Here is a 21,889-nt window from a genome sequence, read left to right on the forward strand (position 1 = left end):
ATTTATTCCAAGACAATTGATATATTAGGGAACAATGTGAGTATAGCTGGAATTTCATATTTGCTTATGCATGATTCTATCAGTTAGAACCAGTACACAAACAGAAAACTGCACTCAGATGAACCAAGATGCAGAGGAATACATAGAACAGTGGGGGAAAAAGTCAGGAACCACCTTTCTCACAATTAAAGAGAAAACGCTGTACATAAGTAAAGACTTTAAACAGAAACTGAAGAATCCTGCAGAAGTGGTACATTTTGGGGCTAACTTTGGATGGTTTGGTAATTTCATACGTTACGACAATTTCCAAAGCGTTTAGCTACCAGGTAAAGCCATGAGCAAAGATGAGGAAGTTGAGAAAGAATTTCCACCAGTGATGCAAAAGTTTCAGTTGGAAAAGAAGTCTACAAATGGTCTCACTGACAGAACAGAATAGATCACAGCAGCATAACATACCGTAAGGTAACTTAAAAGTGAGGAGATGATGTGTTAATTAACTAGATAGGGAGAATTCTTTCACAGTGTGTATGTATACCAAAGTACCATGATATACTTTACTTTATAATTTAATACCTTAATAAAATTGAAATTAAAAAAAAAAGAAAAAGGTGGCTATACATTAGATCAAATTTTCAATTTTGATGAAACACTTATTTAAATGAATGCCTTAAAGAACTTACAACGGGGGACCGGGATGGGGAATACGTGTAACTCTATGGCTGATTCATATCAATGTATGACAAAACCCACTGAAAAAATAAAATAAAATTAAATTAAATTAAAAAAAAAAAAAAAAAAGAACTTACACCTTAAAGGCAGTAAAACATGCCACAACATGCCCCAGGATTTAAGGTTCCAAAATATCTCCTGTGATTTGGTACCAAGGTCAAACTGAGGATTAGGAGCCACAGCCATTCAACACTGACTCTTACTGCTCTGTCGAGTGTCAGATCCCTGCTTTCCACCGCTTCACAGTAACTCACAAGCTGTAACCCTTCCAGTGCCCACTTTCACAAGAAACTCAGGTGCTGTATTTATTGTAATACATATATGAATGTGTGTGTATGTATATCTTATGCATGGTGATTTTAGGAATGCATATGTGTGCATGCTATGACAGAACTAACAACCATGGACCTGCAGCGTTCTTGAATATCAGTGGGTCCCATATTACCTTGGATAAAGCTTCATTGCTCTTCATCTTTTCTCTCAGAACTTTCCACCACTTGCTCTCAGGAGGATACTGCCATGGTGTTTTATCAAATTCTTCTAAAAGCTAAAAAAAACAAACTTTTTCTTTCCTTTTTGAAAATAAGCTTAAATCATATTAGCATAAAAGTCTCTTCTAAAGAAGACAATATAGCTACACTATCCTACCCTTCACATCACTCATATTCTGTTTTTCTTCTTGGCAGTAAACAACTGATGGAAGATAAACAGGTACCACAGAAAGCCTCTGCTTAGTTCAGTGACAACCTCTGCCAGAAGCTGGGATTCCATAAGACAAAACACAAGTGATGCCCCAAGCACATATCACAGGCAGGGGCGTTCATAAGTCCTTCTCTGCATTTGACACAAGAAGGAAAATCAAAGAACCTGGGCAAGAAGGTTCAGAGCCCTAATACCTAGGGATTCCCATGACACAGATCAAATGTTCCAGAGTGTTTTAATATGCGGTTGGGGATCACACTCCAATTTTGTGTAACGATGACTATGATACTAATTTAAATCCAAAGCCAAGTGATAAATGTGCTATATTTTATCTCCTGTCACAGTGAGATGTATAAATTATATACAAATAATAAGAATCTGGATAAGTCACTGATAACAGCTTGAAGAGTAAAAATATCTTTATTGCCAAAAGAAGCACTAAGCTAGAATTTTTTCCAGTAGGTAAAGCCATTTCTTGGCTCTAAGTTCAGTTCCTCTGGAAGCTGCATTATAATCTTTCATATAGCTGGATCAGTTTGCCAACCAAATGCCTTTAAATTTTCACTCATTTCAAAAATGCTTAACTTACTCACATGATCTATATATAAGGAGTTGGATTTACCAAGTTCTATAGTTATATTTAAGAATAGCTTTCTATCATAAATTTTATTTTAGATATTAAAAGACCTGTTACCAAGTGAAACATTTTCAAGAACTGACTTCTGTTAAGACCAAGCCACATAAACTAGAAGCTGGGCAAAAGCTCTCACCTGTTTAGTGACAGCATTTATGTCTCCAAGCAAGGTCACAGCAGGCCTTACATTATTCCCCAATTCTTCTGCACAGATATCAACCTAAAAAAGAGACAAGGCTAAAGAATAAGCCATGTTTATCCTTAAAAATCATTAAAGAATCAAGACTGAATAAATGGACTGTGCATGTTACACATATGCATATGATTTAGATTTGATATTCAAGAAGTTCCTTAATAAAAGTAAAAATCTATAGATTGATATATTGATATATATATCATATAGATATATATTGATATATCTAGAGTATCACGGCTAGTATAGAAACCTCACTAACTTCCCTCATTTTAAAATCTACTCTGCAGAACTTCAGTATTATTCCATTATACTCAGAGGAATACATTTGTGTCAGGGAATGTTTGACGGGAGGACTCCTACATGCTGTCTCTCATGAGTCCTTTGTCCCTCTTCAAGCGGAACAGCACGCTGCTCCCAGGGACTGAGGTCATTGTGTGAGGCAAGCATGAGTCTCCTTTAGTAAACATTCTCCTTAGGACAAAACAGCTTAATCTCCTTTCCCTTTCTTGAGATATGGATTGTCTCCTGACCTTGTGACTAACATTACCCCTTGTTCCCTTGGTAACGGTTGCTGTACATTTGGTTTTCTGATCTCTATCATTCCCGAAAGAAGTTTCTTGTACTACAGCCTAAATATACTCATAGAAAAATCATTAAAGCACCTTTGCTCCATCAGAGCTTAGGTCCCCGGGTCGTTTTTGTCTCTCTCTCTCTTTCTCTCTTTCACTTTCTTATCGTCGACTCCATACCACAAGGTTCCGGTCCATTAAAGGACCCCAACAAATGGCGCCAAGGAACAGGGACACTGGTATACGTGGCATATCGGGTGGAGTGACTCAGGGACCTATGAGGTCGGTAAGTACTAAGGAATGGGTTAAACGGCTGGCCAGCCCCATTATTTTTCTACTTTACTTCACCATTTGTTTAAATTTCAGGACTTCTGGCTTCACGGCAATGAATAGAGGTTTGCCTTCAAACAGTAGTTGAACATAATCCTTAGTTTCCTGATAAATGCAGTTTTGATTTAGAAATTTGGCTCCAGGTCAAAGAAAATGTTAAATGAGCAGCCAAACAAGGAAAAAATATTCCAATTGATCTTTAGCCCCTATGGGTTCTTATTAAAGCTATAATTCTGCCATTTCAAGGTACATTCTAGCCCTTCCAATATTCAGCAACAGATAGAACACTCATTACATAAATATAAATTAAATGATTAAACTTTACAAAAGGCCCAATTAAAACAATACAAAATATCTCAAAATTTTCTTACTAACCCTGCCCCGGCTGCTCCAAATGCTTCTCCTCTGCCAACAGTCACAACTCCAAAAGTCTCTCATTTGTTGAAACCTAATGAAAAGTTATGCTAATTTTTAAACTAGATTAGAAGCTGCTATTTCCCGTACTGTACTCGGAGAAGAAACCAAAAAACAGCTAGAAAAATTACTTGCTTATGAGAATGCAAATCAAAAATGTCCAAGAGCTATAGCTGCAATTTGTGAGACTAAGATTATTATTGATTATTTGAAAGCTTATCGCAATCTAGGATCAGAAACTCAAAAGATACAAATGCTGATTGAGGCAATGGCTACTGCCTTTAGAAAGGAAAATGAAAGATGCTTTAATTGTGGAGATAAAAATCATTTAAAAAGGGACTGCCCTAAGAAGGCTAATAAAATACCAAAAAATTTGCCCTCGCTGCTGTAGAAGAATGCACTGGGCCAAAAGTTGTAAATTTAAATTTGATATTGATGGAAAATCTATTCCAGGAAACTCCAAACAGGAACAAATTCTATCTTTTCCCTCAAACCCTCAACATCCGGCAGTGCTGCCGTCGATATACCAGCCCTAAATGATTTTTTCCTTTACCCTCAAATAGTCCCTAATAGAGTGCCTATCGGACCTTTTGGACCCCTGCCCCCACAAACTTTTGGTCTTTTGCTTGGCCGATTTAGTCTGACTTCTAAAGGAATTACTGTTCACCCTGAAATAATTGATTCAGATTATAAAGGAGAGATTCAAATTCTGATGTCATCTCAGATTCTATGGCAATTCAAAAAGGGGGACAAAATTGCTCAATTACTTCTTTTACCTTACATTTCTATTAATTCCTCTAATAATGTACGGACAGATGGGTTTGACAGTACAGATCAAAAACAATCTTTGTGGACATCATTAGTATTTGAGTATGCCCGACCAAATATAAATATGAAAATTAATGGTAAAAGATTTTCTGGTCTCCTCGACACTGGATCTGATATTACTATTATTTCCAAACATTTATGGCCCAAATCCTGCAAAATTGCAATTTTGCAAATGCCAAATTGCAAGAATTTCTCAAACTAAAGTACAAAAAGTTTATCAAAGTGTTTAAATATACTCATGTGAGGGACCAGAAGGCCAACCTGCAACATTACAACCTTATGTGATAAATGTACCCTTTAATCTAATAGGAAGGGACTTACTTATACAATGGCAAACTCAGATATACATTCCACATTTTTCCTAGGGGCCACTGCTCATTTAACAAACAAAACAATTATTAAAATAACTAAGAAAAATTATGAGCCTATTTGGACAAAGCAATGGCCCCTTAGGAAAGAAAAATTACAAGCTACTAAAGAACTTATAAACACACAATTAAAATTGAAACATATTGAAGAATCTTGCTCTTTTTGGAACTCTATTTTTGTTATAAAAAAGAAACATAACAAATGGTGTCTCTTAACAGAGTTTAGAAAAGTTAATTCTTTTATGAAACCTATGGGTGCATTGCAACCAGAGATCCCATCACCTATTACTATTCCTCAAAATTGGCACATTATTATTACTGATTCACAAGATTGCTTTTTAAATATACCTTTACATCCTTTAGACCGGGAGAGATTCACTTTCTCTCTCCCTTACCCTAATCATATCGGGCCTCATAAAAGATTTCAATAGACTATGTTACCTCAAGGTATGCTTAAAAGTCCTGCTACTGCTGCTGCTAAGTCACTTCAGTCATGTCCTACTCCATGCAACCCCATGGATGTCAGCCTGCCAGGCTCCCCTGTCCCTAGGATTCTCCAGACAAGAGTACTGAATAGGGTGCCATTGCTGTCTCCATAACAGTCCTAGTATTTGTCAAAATTTTGTAGCCAAGGCTTTACTTCCTATGTGACAACAATTCCCTCATGCATATATCATTAATAATATACTATAGCTACAAAAAAGAGAAATGATATTTTTGACACTGAATGGCTATGATATTCTTTAGACTCCGGAGGAAACTGATGAAAATAAAATCTTTTTTGAAATTGCAAAACCGGTTCTTCTTGCACGTGCAGTTAGGAAAAGGTTAACTTGTTAAAATATATATATATTTTTTGAGCTACAGTTCTGCCTGGGAAACAAAAATAGGCCTAAGAAAAAACCTTAAGTTAACTCTTATCATATCCTTGGGATACACAGCCCACTCTATCTAGGACTCCAGCCATTAACAAATTGGTGGAACTCAAAATAAATAAATAAAACAAAAGGATATTTTAAATTTCAAACGGAGAACTATGCCTATGCATCTAAAATTATCTATGTCTTAATGTATGTCTTTGTTTTTGGATAGTGTGGAGTTAATGAGCTCTATTTGGATTCAGCTTTACATGAACTGAAGGGTGTTCAATGTTGGGTATAATGTTTATTTAAATGTGAATGTGATTTAAATATAATTAGTTGTTAATCTAGTTGGGACATGTCTTGAGTCATCAACATTATATAATACTTTTATTATGCCTTGGTTTAAGGTAAACTAAGTTTGTCAACAAAAAGGTAACTCTTTATATATAAATATATATATATATATATATATATACACACACACACACAAATATATAGATGAGATAAAAACTTTTAGATAAGCTCTTAGAAATAATTGTATTTTTGATAGAATGAGCTATTATCTATAATCTGGAGCCATCTCTTGGGATTGGAGTGACTTAGGTTTCTAGAGTTGTGCTAAACTAAGTAGTAGAAGTTTGTTGAATGGCTGGGTCATTTCCAAATGAAGTAGGATTTTGAAGCATTAATTGCTGAACATTGGCTTACTCTTAAAAGGGGTTTTTCTTGCAGAAGAGCTGAAGAGATTTTGAGCTGTTAATGAATATAAATATATATTTATATAGGAATGGATATATATATAATATAATATGATTTGAGAAATATGTTCAACGGTCTATAAAATGCTAACATACAAGACATTTCATGCTTGCTATAGAAAAGTAAAATATATGCTTTTAATAGAAAGATATAAGAAATGGCAAATAAAATGATGAATACAAAAGTATTTTTTTAATTGTTGAAACATTTATTATAGAATAAAGTGGTATTTACATAAACTTTACTAGACTAGTTTTTCATTGTCGTTCTAGCTACAGCAAATGTTCTTTCTCCAAATTAAACCAAATTGGAAACAAGAGAAAGATTCTGGGAAAACAATATTTAACAGAATTAACTTTGGTCAGCAGATACATTCAGACTGCAAATATATTGGAAAATGCAGTTGAAATGCTTGGGTGGATCACAATGAAAACCACAAAGTATGGTATGTTTATTTGAAATGAACATTGCATTTGTTTATTATGCTATCATACTTTGTTTTGGCCTTTTAACTTTTAAAGATAATTAGTGCTGGAATTTTAAAAAGGCTTATGACAAATGAAGGAAAATTTTATGGCAAATTGATGTAAGTCATTGTCCTGAACTTTCTTCCTCTTCCTTCTTACATGTCTCGATCAATACAAATTCTTCTTTTCTAGGGGCAACACCTCTCTAAGGTAAGACTACACAACATGTTACAACCCATCTATCAACTTACCTCACGATAATGAGAACACCTAATTCTATAAAAACAAACAATGACTCTGCCTATATTTCTAAGCAGTTCAAACAATTTTTGCATTCATTCTCTATTAAACAGATTGCAGACATTCCTTATAGTCCACAAACACAAGACATGATTGGACAAACACATTACACACTGTAACTGCAAATAAAAAATTAAATAAGAGAAAATACACAGGAACACTTTTGTCTTCCTTGTCCAGAGCAAACTTTGCTAGATTCTGGTGTAGTGTAGTCTTTAAGCCTATAACTATTGTTGGTGTGACTATTTCTGTTCCCAATGTGTAGGATTCTTAAAGCAGGGTGAAAACGGCATAAAAAAAAAAAGACACTACTTCCCGAATGGGTTATTTGTTCCTAAGAATATCAGAAATGTGGAATGTTTGCCTTCTTTTCAGGTCTGTCTTGGAAGGATAGTCATCCTCTTTAACACACTGAACAGTGAGATTCAACAGTTGCTAAGCTGCATTTCTTTTTCAAGGACAAGGTCAAATATATTTGGATGTGAGCAACATTTCATTTGTCAAGTTGTTCTGCATCACCTTTTCAGTAATTTCACTTAGGAAAAAATATTTGAATGGTTACTCCTAATCCTTTGCCCCAAATAACACAAACCACAGCCAAATACCAGTCCCAAACAGATTTCTGAATGATTTTTTTCTTTTGGACTGAAATATTTCCTAAGAATGTTTTCATCATTATTGCTTTCCTCTCTTTTTATAACTATTGTTAATATAGCCTTATTTGTTTTAAAGTTTTTAAACTTACCACAAAGAGATGTTTTGACAAAAGCAAAAAACAAACAAACAAAAAAAGAAGTTTTAAAACATTATAGGACACCTCCTTTCCTTTGCCCATTTGATATCAAGACAGGTTAACTAATCAACAGAAATCTAAGAAACTAATCTTACAGGGAAAGGATATGCTTCTATTTCTCCAGATGGATCCAATGAGCTCACATGACTTCCTCTTCAGAAGATTCAACCTAAGGGGGCCCCCAGCATTCAAACTAGAGATGAAACAGCAAAACACCCAGGAAGAAAGAATTCCAATATAAGCCATGGCGACATTAAAAATTTCCAAAAAACGCCACACTCTAAGGTCATCGACCTTATGATCTCCCTACTTGGGGACAGATAAAAAACCCTTACTAATTAAACTGAAAACCTGATTTCTCAACAGGGAATGCCTCGGAATCCTAAAAATATTTTTCTTCGCTATGCTTGCTTTGCTTGCTTTTGCTTCCCCCGCTCAGGCTGACCTGATTGATCACACTTACTGGGCTTATATACCTAACCCCCTTTTTTATTGTAGGTTGTAAAATGGACAGATATAGAACCAATCACATTCGCTAATGAGTCAACACATATGCCCCCTCCTTGGAACTGGAGGGGCCCTCTCATCCTGAAGAAAAAGAAAAACTAAGTAATATCATTCTAGGTTATGAAGTCCTTCCTTTATGTATGGGCCCAGCAGAGTTATGTATAAACGTTAGTCGACAAACTTGGGCTTTCGTCCTGCCTCCAGAAAAGGATTTTCGGACACTATTTGGATTATTTACTGCCCTTTCTTTGTCAGTGAACCATGTTTATACTACTGAAACTTTAGGGAAAGAATTACGGAAAGAACAAAGAACAACATGCAAAGGTTTACTTTAAATATATTCTTGTTCATTGAGACAAATGTCAGGCCAAACCAGGAAAATTAATGTTTATAGCTAATCATACAATTGTCAATTGGGGACCCCATAGTATGTGGTTATTGAACTGCTCAGATGATATTAACAATATATATATGATTATATTACTCAAGTAACATGGAAAGTTACTAATACTACAATGGAACATTACCATGACAGAGGACTTCTTGGCTAGCTTGATGACAGAATGGCCCCCCCTCATCCTCAAATCATCCTTGATAAACAGATTGGGCCTAAACAATGGGACATCTGAAAACTTGCTGCAAACACCGAAGAACTTGGGACTTGGACCAGACATTCCACAGGGACCAATCATAGCTATAGCAATTATTTCTTTCACTATAATCAATCATATTTTATACAAGCCTATGTTCCACTTCCTTTTGTTGTAGCTATAGGAAATTTACAATTCAATAAGACTTTACGTTCTGTAACTTGCATAAACTGTAAATTATATACTTGTCTTAACTCCTCTATTTCCTTAAAAAATGACTCCCTTTTGATTCTTCGATCTTGACATAATCTATGGTTACCAATAAATCTCCAGTGGCCCTGGGAAAAAGGTCCCAAGGCTAGACTTGCTTCCCAGTTATTTACTAAATTGCTCTAGCGATGTAAGACTCAGAGGGATTCATTGGATGGCTGATTTTTGGCATTATAGGATTAATAACTATTTGCACCATTGCTGTCATCACTAGCGTTACCTTACAAACCTCAATTCAAACACATAATTTTATCCAAAATTGGACTAAAAATGCTCATACTATGTGGGCCACTCAGGCTCAAATAGATGAGGATATTCAAAAAGAAATACAGGAACTGAGAACAGCCATCAAATGGGTTGGAGATCAATTAACAGATGTACAAAAACAGGTGATGCTAAAATGTGACTGGAATTCTACTCAATTTTGTGTTACTCCTGTTCATTTTAATAATAGTGCCTACAACTGGGAACAAATCAAGTTTCATTTACAAAACATACATGATAATGCCTCTCTGAATGTACAATTATTACAAAAAGAAATATTTGAAATCTTTTCTAATAATCTGCCCTCTTCCATTGATATGGAAACTTTAGCTAAACAATTAGTTGATCAATTATCTGGGCTAGACCCACGTTGATGGTTTCAAAGTCTTACTCATAGCATTGGATCTAGAACCATAATTTTGGTGATTGTTTTAACAATTATATTTGTTGTCTACCGTTGCCTTCATGCAAAGATTGTCAAAACTAAACAAACTCTGATGGTCAGAACTCTTCTTACAAATATTATAAATAAATAAGGGGGAATTGTCAGGGAATGTTTGACGGGAGGACTCCTACATGCTGTCTCTCATGAGTCCTTTGTCCCTCTTCAAGCGGAACAGCACGCTGCTCCCAGGGACTGAGGTCATTGTGTGAGGCAAGCATGAGTCTCCTTTAGTAAACATTCTCCTTAGGACAAAACAGCTTAATCTCCTTTCCCTTTCTTGAGATATGGATTGTCTCCTGACCTTGTGACTAACATTACCCCTTGTTCCCTTGGTAACGGTTGCTGTACATTTGGTTTTCTGATCTCTATCATTCCCGAAAGAAGTTTCTTGTACTACAGCCTATATATACTCATAGAAAAATCATTAAAGCACCTTTGCTCCATCAGAGCTTAGGTCCACGGGTCTTTTTTGTCTCTCTCTCTCTTTCTCTCTTTCACTTTCTTATCGTCGACTCCATACCACAAGGTTCCGGTCCATTAAAGGACCCCAACACATTTGAGTTGATCAATTATAGTGTTGTATAATAAGGTTATACTTAATTACACTAGAATTCGTATTCAGAGCAGGAGCTCTCAAGTTTGAACATGTATCAGAACAACCTGGCAGGCTTATTAAACCAGATCTGAAAGAGACACGTGCAACCCAATGTTAATTGCAGCACTGTTTGTAATTGCCAGGACATGGAAGCAACCTAGATGCCCATCAGCAGACGAGTGGATAAGGAAGCTGTGGTACATATACACCATGGAATATTACTCAGCCATTAAAAAGAATTCATTTGAATCAGTTCTAATGAGATGGATGAAACTGGAGCCCATTATACAGAGTGAAGTAAGTCAGAAAGATAAAGACCAATACAGTATGCTAACACATATATATGGAATTTAAAAAGATGGTAACGATAACCCTATATTCAAGACAGAAAAAGACACAGATGTACAGAACAGACTTTTGGACTCTGTGGGAGAAGGCGAGAGTGGCATGTTCTGAGAGAATAGCATTGTAACAAATACACTATCAAGGGTGAAACAGATCACCAGCCCAGGTTGGATGCATGAGACAAGTGCTCAGGGCTGGTGCACTGGGAAGACTCAGAGGGATGGGATGGAGAAGGAGGCAGGAGGTGGGGATCGGGATGGGGAACACATGTAAATCCATGGCTGATTCATGTCAATGTATGGCAAAAACCACTACAATATTGTAATTAGCCTCCAACTAATAAAAATAAATGAAAAAAAAAAATAAATAAAAATAAATCAGAGACTGCAAGAATCCAACTCAGAGTTTTTTCTCTCAAGAGGTCGAGGGTGGGGCCCCAAAATGTGCATTTCTAACAGACTTCCCAGTGGTGCTGAGACTGCTGGTCCGGGAACCACAGTTTGAGAGCCACTCATTGGGAAAGGCTGGGAAAGACTGAGGGCAGGAGGAGAAAGGGGTGACAGAGGACGAGATGGTTGGGTGTCATCACCGACTCAATGCATGTGAGTTTGAGCAGATTCCAGGAGATAGTGAAGGACAGAGAAGCCTGGTGTGTTGCAGTCCAGTGGAGTCACAAAGAGTTAGACACGACTGAGTGGATGAACAACAATCCAGGAAAAGCATGACTATGCCCTATTTACTCAGAATTCTGCTCCATTTCTGGATGGCCATGGGTCAGTGAAGACAGCTTCCTGAGGAGTAGTAACTCAGGATGGACTCTATTCTGTAATAAAGAGGTGGCAGCATCTTCCAGTACAACCCAGGTCTTGTGTGTCTGTGGCTTTAGTTTTCAACAGTCCTTGCTAGAAGTTGACTTAGGAAGTAAAAGGTAAACAGGGAGAAGACAGCATTGTAGCAAGGTCTTTACTTTACACAATCTATGTAGGGCAAATAGGTTTGTACACACACTAGTACTGGTTTTTCTACCAGCAGGGAAACCGGTTTATAAAGAAGGTCATAAAGATACAAAAGCTTATTCCAAACATTGTTTAATGACATAGCTGCACCATTGTTTAGAGGTTTCTAACCAAAGGGTGTTTGATAGTTTGAGAATCTAAAGAAACAGCTCAATTCCTAATAGAGCTGAGTGCTTTATACTAATCTACCTCCTACTTGAAAGTCTTTTGTCTACCTTGGGACTCTGAAGAAGAGGTAAATTATGCTTTTCAAACTACTTAAAACTTGATTTTGAAAGGTTTTCTGGTTAGAAGCAAAGTGAAACATTATGTTTCACAGGCTTGAAAAGGCAGCTCACTTTGGTACCTGCAAATATGGTAGACAATTTAAAAAATTCTACCTAAGTAAAAAGAGAAACAGTTCTTTATAAAAGTCAAGAAGAAAGCAGAGCTGGTAATGCTGAGAGAACAATAAAGGACACATAGCTTTGACTTTAAATCTCTCCTCTTTGAGTACCTGGATAAACTTCACATCTCGCTGATACCTTGGAGGCAGTCCAAAATGCAAAATCCAATTTAATCTGGCACCAAGTAACACAATTACATCAGCAAATTGCAAAGCCCTATTAAAAAGAAAAATCTGATATAACAAAAAGCATATCTACATTCTTATTTGAATTATTCTAAAATTAATTTATAAAGTATTTGGAAAAGTCTAAATAATTTGGAGTTTACCCTGCTCTTCAGAATGGGCTTAAATGGTAAATTTGATCTTTCAAACTGAAATAATTTATGAAGTCATCCTATTTAAATGGTAATCTAAAAGTTGACATAAGCAGAAAATACTACCATACTCTATAGCATTTACTACTTTTTCATCATTAGAAAAATTATACAAGTCTACTGTAGATAATTAAGCAAAAACAGGAAAGTATAAGGAAAAAGCCAAAATTACCCAATATTACTATCAACTTATAAACTATTATTAAGATCCTGGCATATTTTCATTAGTCTTTAATTTGTCTGCAATGCGAGAGACCTGGGTTGGGAAGGCCCCTGGAGAAGGGAAAGGTTTCCTACTACAGTGTTCTGGCCTGGAGAATCCCATGGATTGTATAGTCCATGGGGTCACAAAGAGTTGGACATGACTGAGCTACTTTTACTTTCACTTTTTTTTCTACGCATGTATATTTTTATACAGCTGAGCTTATATACTAAATACTGTCTCATGCACTTTTGCTTACATATGCTTTCCTTATTAAGTTATTCTCAAATACAAATTTTAAAAGCTACACATTTTGTTGGACACAAATTGATTTCTCCTCTTCTCAACTGCTGAACATTGTCTTTGTTATTAATAGTCTGGGTTGCATATCTTTATTTGACCACTTCATATTGATTCCGAGAAGCAGGTATTTTTATGATGATTGATTCACTTTCCCAAACTGCTTTCAAAAAATATTACACCAAGTGTAATTGTAATACTTTTACATATTAATATCTTAATATTTTTGGTCAATTTATTTTTGCTTTGATAGCCACTCTGATAGTAAACATAGCTATCAATTCTTGCTTTCCTTTTGTTTACCTCATACATCTTTGCTTGCTTTTACATTGTATCATTTTTAGATGTGTCTCTAATGATACATATAACCATCATTATTATTGATCCAATTGAAAGGTCTCTGCCTTTTTGTAGGATAATTTTTATTATCATAACTGCCGAAGGTTTTGTTCTTTCTACTTCTTGACTGTTTCCCTTTTTTCTTATGTCTTTTGCCCAAAGAGGATCTTTTGCTTTTGTCTTCTGTAGTGGTTTATGCCATTTTTCACAGAAATTCAGCTATTATTTTAACTATATGGTCAAAATAACTATTCTTATATACTGCTTTGGTCCTGTGGTCCAATTTAACAAACACATAAAATCTGGAAATGGAGCGACAGATTTGCTTATAGATACTCCAAAACCCTTAAAATTGTTGATACATTTATAGCCCCTTATGATCTTTTTTACATTATTAATGTCATTAATATTACCTTCTTAAAATTCAACAAGAATGAAGATAAACTTCAGTTCAACCCAAGTTAAAGTATATTTTAAGAAAACAGTGTAATAACTAATTTGGCTACTGTTCAATGTATGAGAGTTAGTCACTCAGCCATGTTGGACTCTTTGTGACCCCATGGACCCACCAGGCTCTGCTATGCATGGAATTTTCCAGGCAAGAATACTGAAATGGATTGCCATTTCCTTCTCTAGGGGATCTTCCCAACCCAGGGATCAAACCCAGGTCTCCTGCATTACAGGCAGTTTCTTTACCATCTGAGAGACCAGGGAAGCCCATACAATGTATACTACTATGAAAAAAAAGAAAAGTTATGAGTCTATTAAAATAGCATTAAATGATTAACATTAAAGGCTGAACAGCAAACATTACATTTTAAAAATCCTCAAAGCTAACTGAAATGTGTGCATGGCAACATGAAAATTACCAAATGTAGCACAGTGGTGAATTGTGGAGAGGGAAGAAGAAATGGATGGGATCAGGTAAGACACTATAAACAAATCTGTCATTTTTTGTTTCTCAGAAATAACCTTAAGCAACAACATACTTAATATTAGATAAAGTGGAGTGGTGGTTACATAGTGTTCACTAAATTACTCTCTCAATTGTATATTTATAGTATTTCAAAATAAAGAAATTAAAAGAAAAAAAAAACATGGTTTATCAGAAAGTGTGTTTTGGCCATAAAATCAGGAAAAGGGACCCAGAATGCCTGAAAGCATGGAGAAAAAGCTCTGTAGTTTTCTTTTTCTCTGTGTCTCTCCCCCAGCTGTGCTGAGGGCAGCACAGTAGCACTGCGGTAAGTCTTTCTGTTTCCTTTCTTGAGCCACACTGCACAGCATGTGTAATCTTCCCTTATCAGGGGTTGAACCCGTGCCTCCTGCTTGGAAGTACACAGTCTTAACCACTGGACCACAGTCCTAAGCAGCTAAATTCCCAAGAGAAACTTCGTTTTTCAGGCCAGAGGAACTGGGAAAAGAGGCCCCTGTGCTGTGGAAAGTATGGGGGCATGCCCCTTTTTTTACATCTTTTTTTTCCTGCCACTTTGCCTCAAAGGCAGCACCTGTTGTATGGTACTATAAGGTATCAGCAAGGGGAAGGAACAGTGATTCTGGGAAATGGGAGTAGGGTTTGGGCTGTGTCCTGATAGAGAAAGGAAATCCCTCGTTCTGGATAGGAACCAGCGCATTCACATTCAGAACAGGGGCTGCGGCTCAGCCCTGGGCTGGGCACAAATGGGCAGAGTCAAAGAAGCACAGCAGAGGCCCTGGAGATTAACTGACCCTGGGACATGCCCACAGTGAGTGAGACAGGACCTGCAGTCTGGACCCAACCGAGCAAACTGCCTATTAAACACACAAACAGAATCAACCTTCTACAGAGGATTTCTATACGATCTAGAATCTCACAACATAATATTCAAAATTCTAGGATACAATAAAAAACTACTCAACATGCACACACAAAAGAAAACCAATTTCAGAAGAAAATATAAGGAATAGATACCAATTGTACTGATGACACAGATGATAGAATTAGTAAACATACTTTAAGTCAGCTATTATGACTATGTTCCATAAGGTAAACAAAAATACTTTTCAAATAAGTGGGAAGATAAAAATTCTCTGCAGGGAGGACTTTCCTGGCGGTCCCATGGTTAAGAACCCACCTGCCAATGCAGGAGACATGGGGTCACTCCCTGGTCTGGGAGGATTCCACAGGCCATGGAACTAAGCCGTGCCCCACAGCTAGTGAGCCCAAACACCTCACCTCCTGAAGCCTGCAAGCCACACTGCCTGTGCTCCACAAGAGAAGCCCACACACCACAACCAGACAGCCCCAGCTGGTTGCAGCTAGAGAAAGCCTATGTGCAGCAACAAAGACCCAGAACAGCCAAAAACAAATCAGTGAATGAATAAATAATTTTTTAAAGTTCTCAGCAGACAAAAAGGAAATATAAAAAAGAGAAAAGGATTAAAATGAAACAGTTATTCAGGGACCTCTGAGACAATATCAACAATATTTGTGTTACTCTGGAAAAAAAGATGGGTGCAGAAAAACATATTTGAAGAAATAATAGTCAAAACTTTTCAAATTTGGTGAAGACATCAATGTATAGACTTAAGAAGATTAGAAAATCTCAATCAAGATAAATTAAAAAAAAAAAAGTATCCAAACACATCATAATTAAACTGTTGAGAACTAAAGATGATAAAATATTCTGAACACAGCCACAGAAAAACAAGATAATGTTACATATAGGGGATCAGAGATTCAAATGACTACAAATTTCTCATCTGAAATCATGAGGGTCAGAAGATAGAGAACAGTGTTAAAAGTGCTGAAAAGTCTAAAAAGAAATGGGTGTGCTTAAAAATACATGATTCTTTCAGAACTTCTACTAGATTCATTCAAGTCACAAGCTAACTTAAATGAGTAGTCTGAAATCTGCCAAGCTATTGTATTTAAAATCTGGAGTTGTCCCATACCTGGATCTGGCAGCAGCTACACAGTTTGGATGGTTGTCACGGATCACACCCTTTCCCATGGGGGTGGGCAGAAACGGCAACTTACACTGCTCCACCAACTTCCTGATGTTCTCCTCTGCATGGGCATAAGCGGCACCTACAACAAATCCAAATGTATTGGACAAGGCAGTTAAGCTCCAGATACTTACAAGAGTTCATGTGAGACTGCTTTTAGAACTTCTCAAAGATTCTCCTGCTCAGGGCTTAAGCTCTAAACAAATGGCGACTTGTGGTTTTTTATCTCTGGTATTTTAAAATGTTTAAGAAGGCAATAGTTCTAATTCCTCCCTCCCCCCGGCCAAGTAATAGTATCAATTATTCTGAAGTATGTCTACCCACAAACAAAAGTTGCACCTTGCACTCTTGCTGTTCTTAATTGTCGGTTCTATGCTATGTTCCTCCTGAATTACTACCACTAACAATTACCTGAACACACACAGACTGGGAGGTACAGGCGGGAAAGCAAAGACTTTGCTCTGACAGGTAAAAGCAACCTCACACATTGCTCCCCACCACCAGCCAACCAGGACTGCACATCGTCTAGTCTACGTATGGAAATTCTAACAAGGGGCCTAAATTTCTAAAGCTCTGTAGATCACTTCGTAAATTCCATAATCCAGTGACTGCAATAGGACCAAACTCGAGGCGGTCACACCATTTGTTTATTTACAGTTATGTGTCTGTAGGAATAGCCATGTCTTATACCCTCAATAGCACTGGAAACAACTCACTATTTGAATACAGAAATGATTTTGTTTCTCATGTTACCAAGGCCGTCATTTTAGCTATTTAACTTTATGCTCTTTCTCAGTTAGTAAATATCACTCCACATTCAGAATTTATAATTCTCTGCTGAATCCAAGCAAATAGTGTAGTACATTCAGATTCAATGTAATATTCACCCCTATAAAAAAACCTTACAATCTTTTCTCACCCATGCAGGATGAAAAATATTTCCTTTCTAGTTTTCAGAACACTTCCTTGTATTCTCCTTCTTGCCTCAATACCTTGGTCCATTCAGTTCCCTCTTCCTGGACTGCCTGGGTTCTCCGTGTTCACTCTGTGACCAGTTACCCTTGTCTTTTTCCACTGGGCAGCTACAGCATCATCTCTTCTGAATTGTTTTTCCACATCACCACACAAGAACGTTGTTGCTACTTCCCCTGAGAACCCACCTCAGTTCTCTACACACACCACACATACTGATGATCAGGTCTGTCTACCAGCTGTTGTTGCTGAGTTGTGTCCGACTCTTGAGACCCCATGGACTGTAACCTATTAGGCTCCTCTGTCTTGGGATTCTCCAGGCAAGAATACTGGAGTGGGTTGCCATTTCCTTCTCCAGGGGACCTTCCCAACCCAGGGATCAAACTTGCATTGCAGGCAGATTCTTTACTGTCTGAGACGTCAGGGAAGCAAATAATGGCGACAAGCTCTAAACAGAATCGGCATTCTTTTGAAAGCCTAGCAAGATTTAGAGTTCCATTCAGCGCTACCTTTCCCAATGATGATAAGAGGTTGCTTGGCATTCCTAATAACAGATGCTGCCGTGCATACAGCAGAGGTTTCTGCCATGCTAATAGGAGGTGGCATACAGCACTCCACATACCTGGAAATAAAGAGCTCTGTTAATTAAAGCAGGCCAATTTTTAAACTTTTTTATTGTGAAAATATCAAATACAAAAAAAGGTAGGAAAAAAACAGTATAATAAACTGCATACACCCACCCTGTAGATGCCACCACTAATATTTTACATTTGCTTCATGTGTACACACATAGACACACATAAACATTTCTTCCTAAGCCATTTTAAAGTAGATTATATCACCAAGACTTAAGAACTAAAAGATAAAGACTTTTTCCTATATAACCATTATATCTATAAAATCTGGCAAATCAACATTTATTCCCTAAGATGAGCTAATAGCCAAATAAACAATTCATTTACAGGAAAACAGAGCTAATGACTTTACAATGAAGTGGTAGTTATTGTGGTTGAAATAATTAAAAAATATACTTAATTTAATATTTAATACTATGTGCCATGTATTTTCATTTAATTTTCAAAATAATAAGATTAGGTATTATCGTTATAACCATTTCACTACTGTGGGGGGAAAAAACAACTCCTCAGAAAGTAGGTAACTTGCCCAGGGTCCCTGGATGGTATGGGGCAACTAGGCTGAAGTAGGCTGTTCTGTCTCCAAAGTCCATGCTTCCACCTTCCTTACTATATTACCACTCACTAAGTCCACATTTTAGTACCACAATATGCATTAGTAAAAGAAATATTAAAATGGTCCTAGTTATTTCTAGATACCAAATCCTCAGTGTTTTATTTCATTTACCCTAATCAATAAACATCCTGTACAAAACTTGGGCATATAATACCAAAAAAGGGCATTCAAGTCTTTTAAAAGTTGTAAACCCAATAATCTTATTTTGATCTTCATGCTCAGGAATTACAAGAAACTGACACCCTTTCTGTCTGACCGTCCCAATGGAAACCAGTACTTGGTATCCTGAGTGAACAGAAATGCCCGCTGTCTCTCAGGAGTCACTGAAGGTCCACCTAGTCCCTGACAGCAGAAATGTGCTAAATGGTACTCAGGGTGATGCATTAACCCAAGTACCCAACCTTATCAGGGGCGACTTATTTACCAGTTTGTTGTACTTACTGTTCACTCAGCGTTTATTTACGGAATAAGGGGACTTGGCAAATCATAGTAATATCCGGTGTTGAAATATTTTTATATCACAGAGACAGATTAAAATTTTTTATGCTGAATTATAGTAATTTTTCAATAGTCACTTCATCTCTTGATTTACACCAACCATGAAGACTCTAAATAACCATACTACATGAGGATTAAATATGGTTACTGGGAGAATAATTTCAAATGAGGAGTTTGGGAAGCTCCAAGTATTTGACTTAGTAATTAAACCCCAAGATAATTCTTAAATAATACAATTTTAAATAAGAGAATTAATCCCTTTGGCCAGGATTCAGTTTAATCACCAAATCTGCAAAAGTTAAGACAAGTGAAAATTGTAACTTATAAGCTGCTAGGTAAATTCTTTTCAAAAGGTAAGCCTTATGGTAACACAATTGAGAAAGAACTCCAATTAACTATTACTCACTTTATAGAATTCACATTCACCTGGAGGTTCACGAAATCTGCAGGTATGTCGACATAGCAAGCACCTGGACGACCATAAAGACTGCTTCTCACTGCCTAAGTTCATTACAAATGGAAGAAAATATTTTAAAAATCTCAATCCAGTGCTCGCTACGGTAGCACATATACTAAAAATCTCAATCCTCATTATCACATCCTACTCAAAGATAATTTAAAATTGTGAAATAAATACTATTTAAAATTTTCTTGACATCCTTAGTTGATGCAACATCCTTAGAAATAAGCAATTTTAATTAAAATTGAAGTGTAGTCTATTGATTGTATATTTTTGTTTCAAAGGAGAGAGAGAAGAAAGTACTCACTTAGGGCTTTAAAATTCATTTTTCACTACACTTCAGTCCTAGAAATTATCTACTAGGTTCTGCCTGCCAAGGTTTTGTAACATGTACTTTAACCTGCTTTCTAATCTTAATGATTTACCAAAGATTTCAGAAATTATGATGCTGTAACATGTGTCAAATGGTTTCTATAACACATGGCTTTTGAAACAGCTTAAATGTAACATCACACAGTTTATTAATACACTGCTTAATCAACTAAGAGATGGTCTTACATGCATTAGTACTAATTTTCAAAAATAACCTTACAGAAGTACAAGAGAAAGGGCAATCAGGGTTTCATTATACCCTTCTTTTTACTTTTCCATAATTAAAAAAAATTAAAAACTAAAGTATAGGAAAAATTCTTCTAAAAGATGTATTTTATCTAGTTCTTTAATTAAGTTAAGGACAGTAAATATTAAAATGTACATAGCTATTTATCAATATCATTGTTAACTGCCTGATATATTCCAAATGTTTACTCTCTCTATTGAGAATAAAAGTAACACAGGTATAAGCAACTGAGAAAAACCAGTGGACCTGGAGAGCTTGTAATTAACTACTGTACCTTTTCGATAATAGACGGAATAGCTTCTATGCTACTTGGCCGGGCAGAGAACTTGCTATATAATCTACAAGCTTCAACCTGTAGGTGAAAAGAAAATCACTTAAAACTCAGCGCATGTATCATATTACTCTTGTGAAAGAAGAAGAAATGTTAAGTCACTACATTCTACTATGTTTAGAGGCAAGATGGAGAAAAATGCATTATCTGGACTGTTTCTTAAAAGTCTATGCAAAGTACAACCAACATCTGCCTTGGTACAATTCAGGAAGAAAATCAAAACAAGACACCATTTTCATTTCTCAGACTGTCAAAGGTGAAAAAGTTAGGGAGTAACTGTCATCACCTGAGGTTTATGAGAATGTAAATGGGGAGGGAAGTTGACAATGTCTCCTAAAAATATAAGTAAGAATATCCTTGGACCCAGAAATTCTACATCCAGGGATACACAACTTTATCTGTTATATCTCATTGTAATAATAATCTATTTTTACATTTCTGCCAGTTTTCCAGTTATATGTTTTGTTGCCATGCTGTTTCGCATAAATTCAGTATTTCTAATTTTTCATTGTTTAGTGTACTTTGAAGCATTATATAGAAACTGTTTCTCTTAATACTTTTTGATATAAAATCTATGGAACAGTTGGTAGTTTTAGCCCTGCAGGTGTGAGCAGGATTTTTCCTTTCAACTTTTCTCTTCCTCAAAGTCTGACAATCCCAAATCATTTTTATTCCTGCATTTTCTTGATTCTTTAAAGAACTTATTTTCAGAGTTTAAATTTCTGTCAAAAGGTTATCTTTCTTGGAAGATTGTTAAGCAGATTCTAAGCTTTCTTAACACTCACATTGAGAGCTTCCTGTAGTTGAGGAAAATTACCTTTAAGCTATCTCAGGTATTTCTGTGTTTACTTTGCAGATAGTTTTAATTTCTTCTCCATAAATCTTAATAGAGTATAATTATACTACAGAGGGAAGATCTTAGAGATGGGTACCTGAGGAAATTCCTGGAAGGCTCCCATTGTTTCCTGACTTCTTTCAGAGGAACCACCAATCACAATCAAGGGCCTGAAATTTTTTAAAAGAGAATTACAACATGTGCCCAGTGAATAAAAAGCACTCAGTGAATGTTAAAAAAAGAAAAAGAATTACATTTTCTCTTAAAAACTGTCAATTTAAAAAGATTTAGGAAACATCTTGGTCTGAGAAAATGCTTTCTTGATTTCAGAAAAATCTGAAATTTATAGTA

At 36.2% G+C, this 21,889-nt stretch overlaps 1 protein-coding gene across 2 annotated transcripts in view; it reads right to left on the minus strand.

The window, feature by feature from the left end:
- The window catches only part of HACL1 (2-hydroxyacyl-CoA lyase 1), a 40,835-nt gene that overhangs the window by 13,981 nt on the left and 4,965 nt on the right, over nt 1-21,889 (minus strand). For both annotated transcript variants that reach the window (XM_065943354.1, XM_065943353.1), the window contains 8 exons: nt 21,636-21,708; nt 20,647-20,724; nt 19,700-19,794; nt 18,054-18,166; nt 16,519-16,654; nt 12,481-12,586; nt 2,202-2,285; nt 1,175-1,276 (listed from right to left, as the gene is read on the minus strand). In XM_065943354.1, the coding sequence (XP_065799426.1) occupies nt 1,175-1,276; nt 2,202-2,285; nt 12,481-12,586; nt 16,519-16,654; nt 18,054-18,166; nt 19,700-19,794; nt 20,647-20,724; nt 21,636-21,708 (787 nt within the window). The remainder of the gene's footprint in view (nt 1-1,174; nt 1,277-2,201; nt 2,286-12,480; nt 12,587-16,518; nt 16,655-18,053; nt 18,167-19,699; nt 19,795-20,646; nt 20,725-21,635; nt 21,709-21,889) is intronic.

The sequence above is a fragment of the Muntiacus reevesi genome, chromosome 8, assembly GCF_963930625.1.
Source record: "Muntiacus reevesi chromosome 8, mMunRee1.1, whole genome shotgun sequence".
NCBI lineage: Eukaryota > Metazoa > Chordata > Mammalia > Artiodactyla > Cervidae > Muntiacus > Muntiacus reevesi.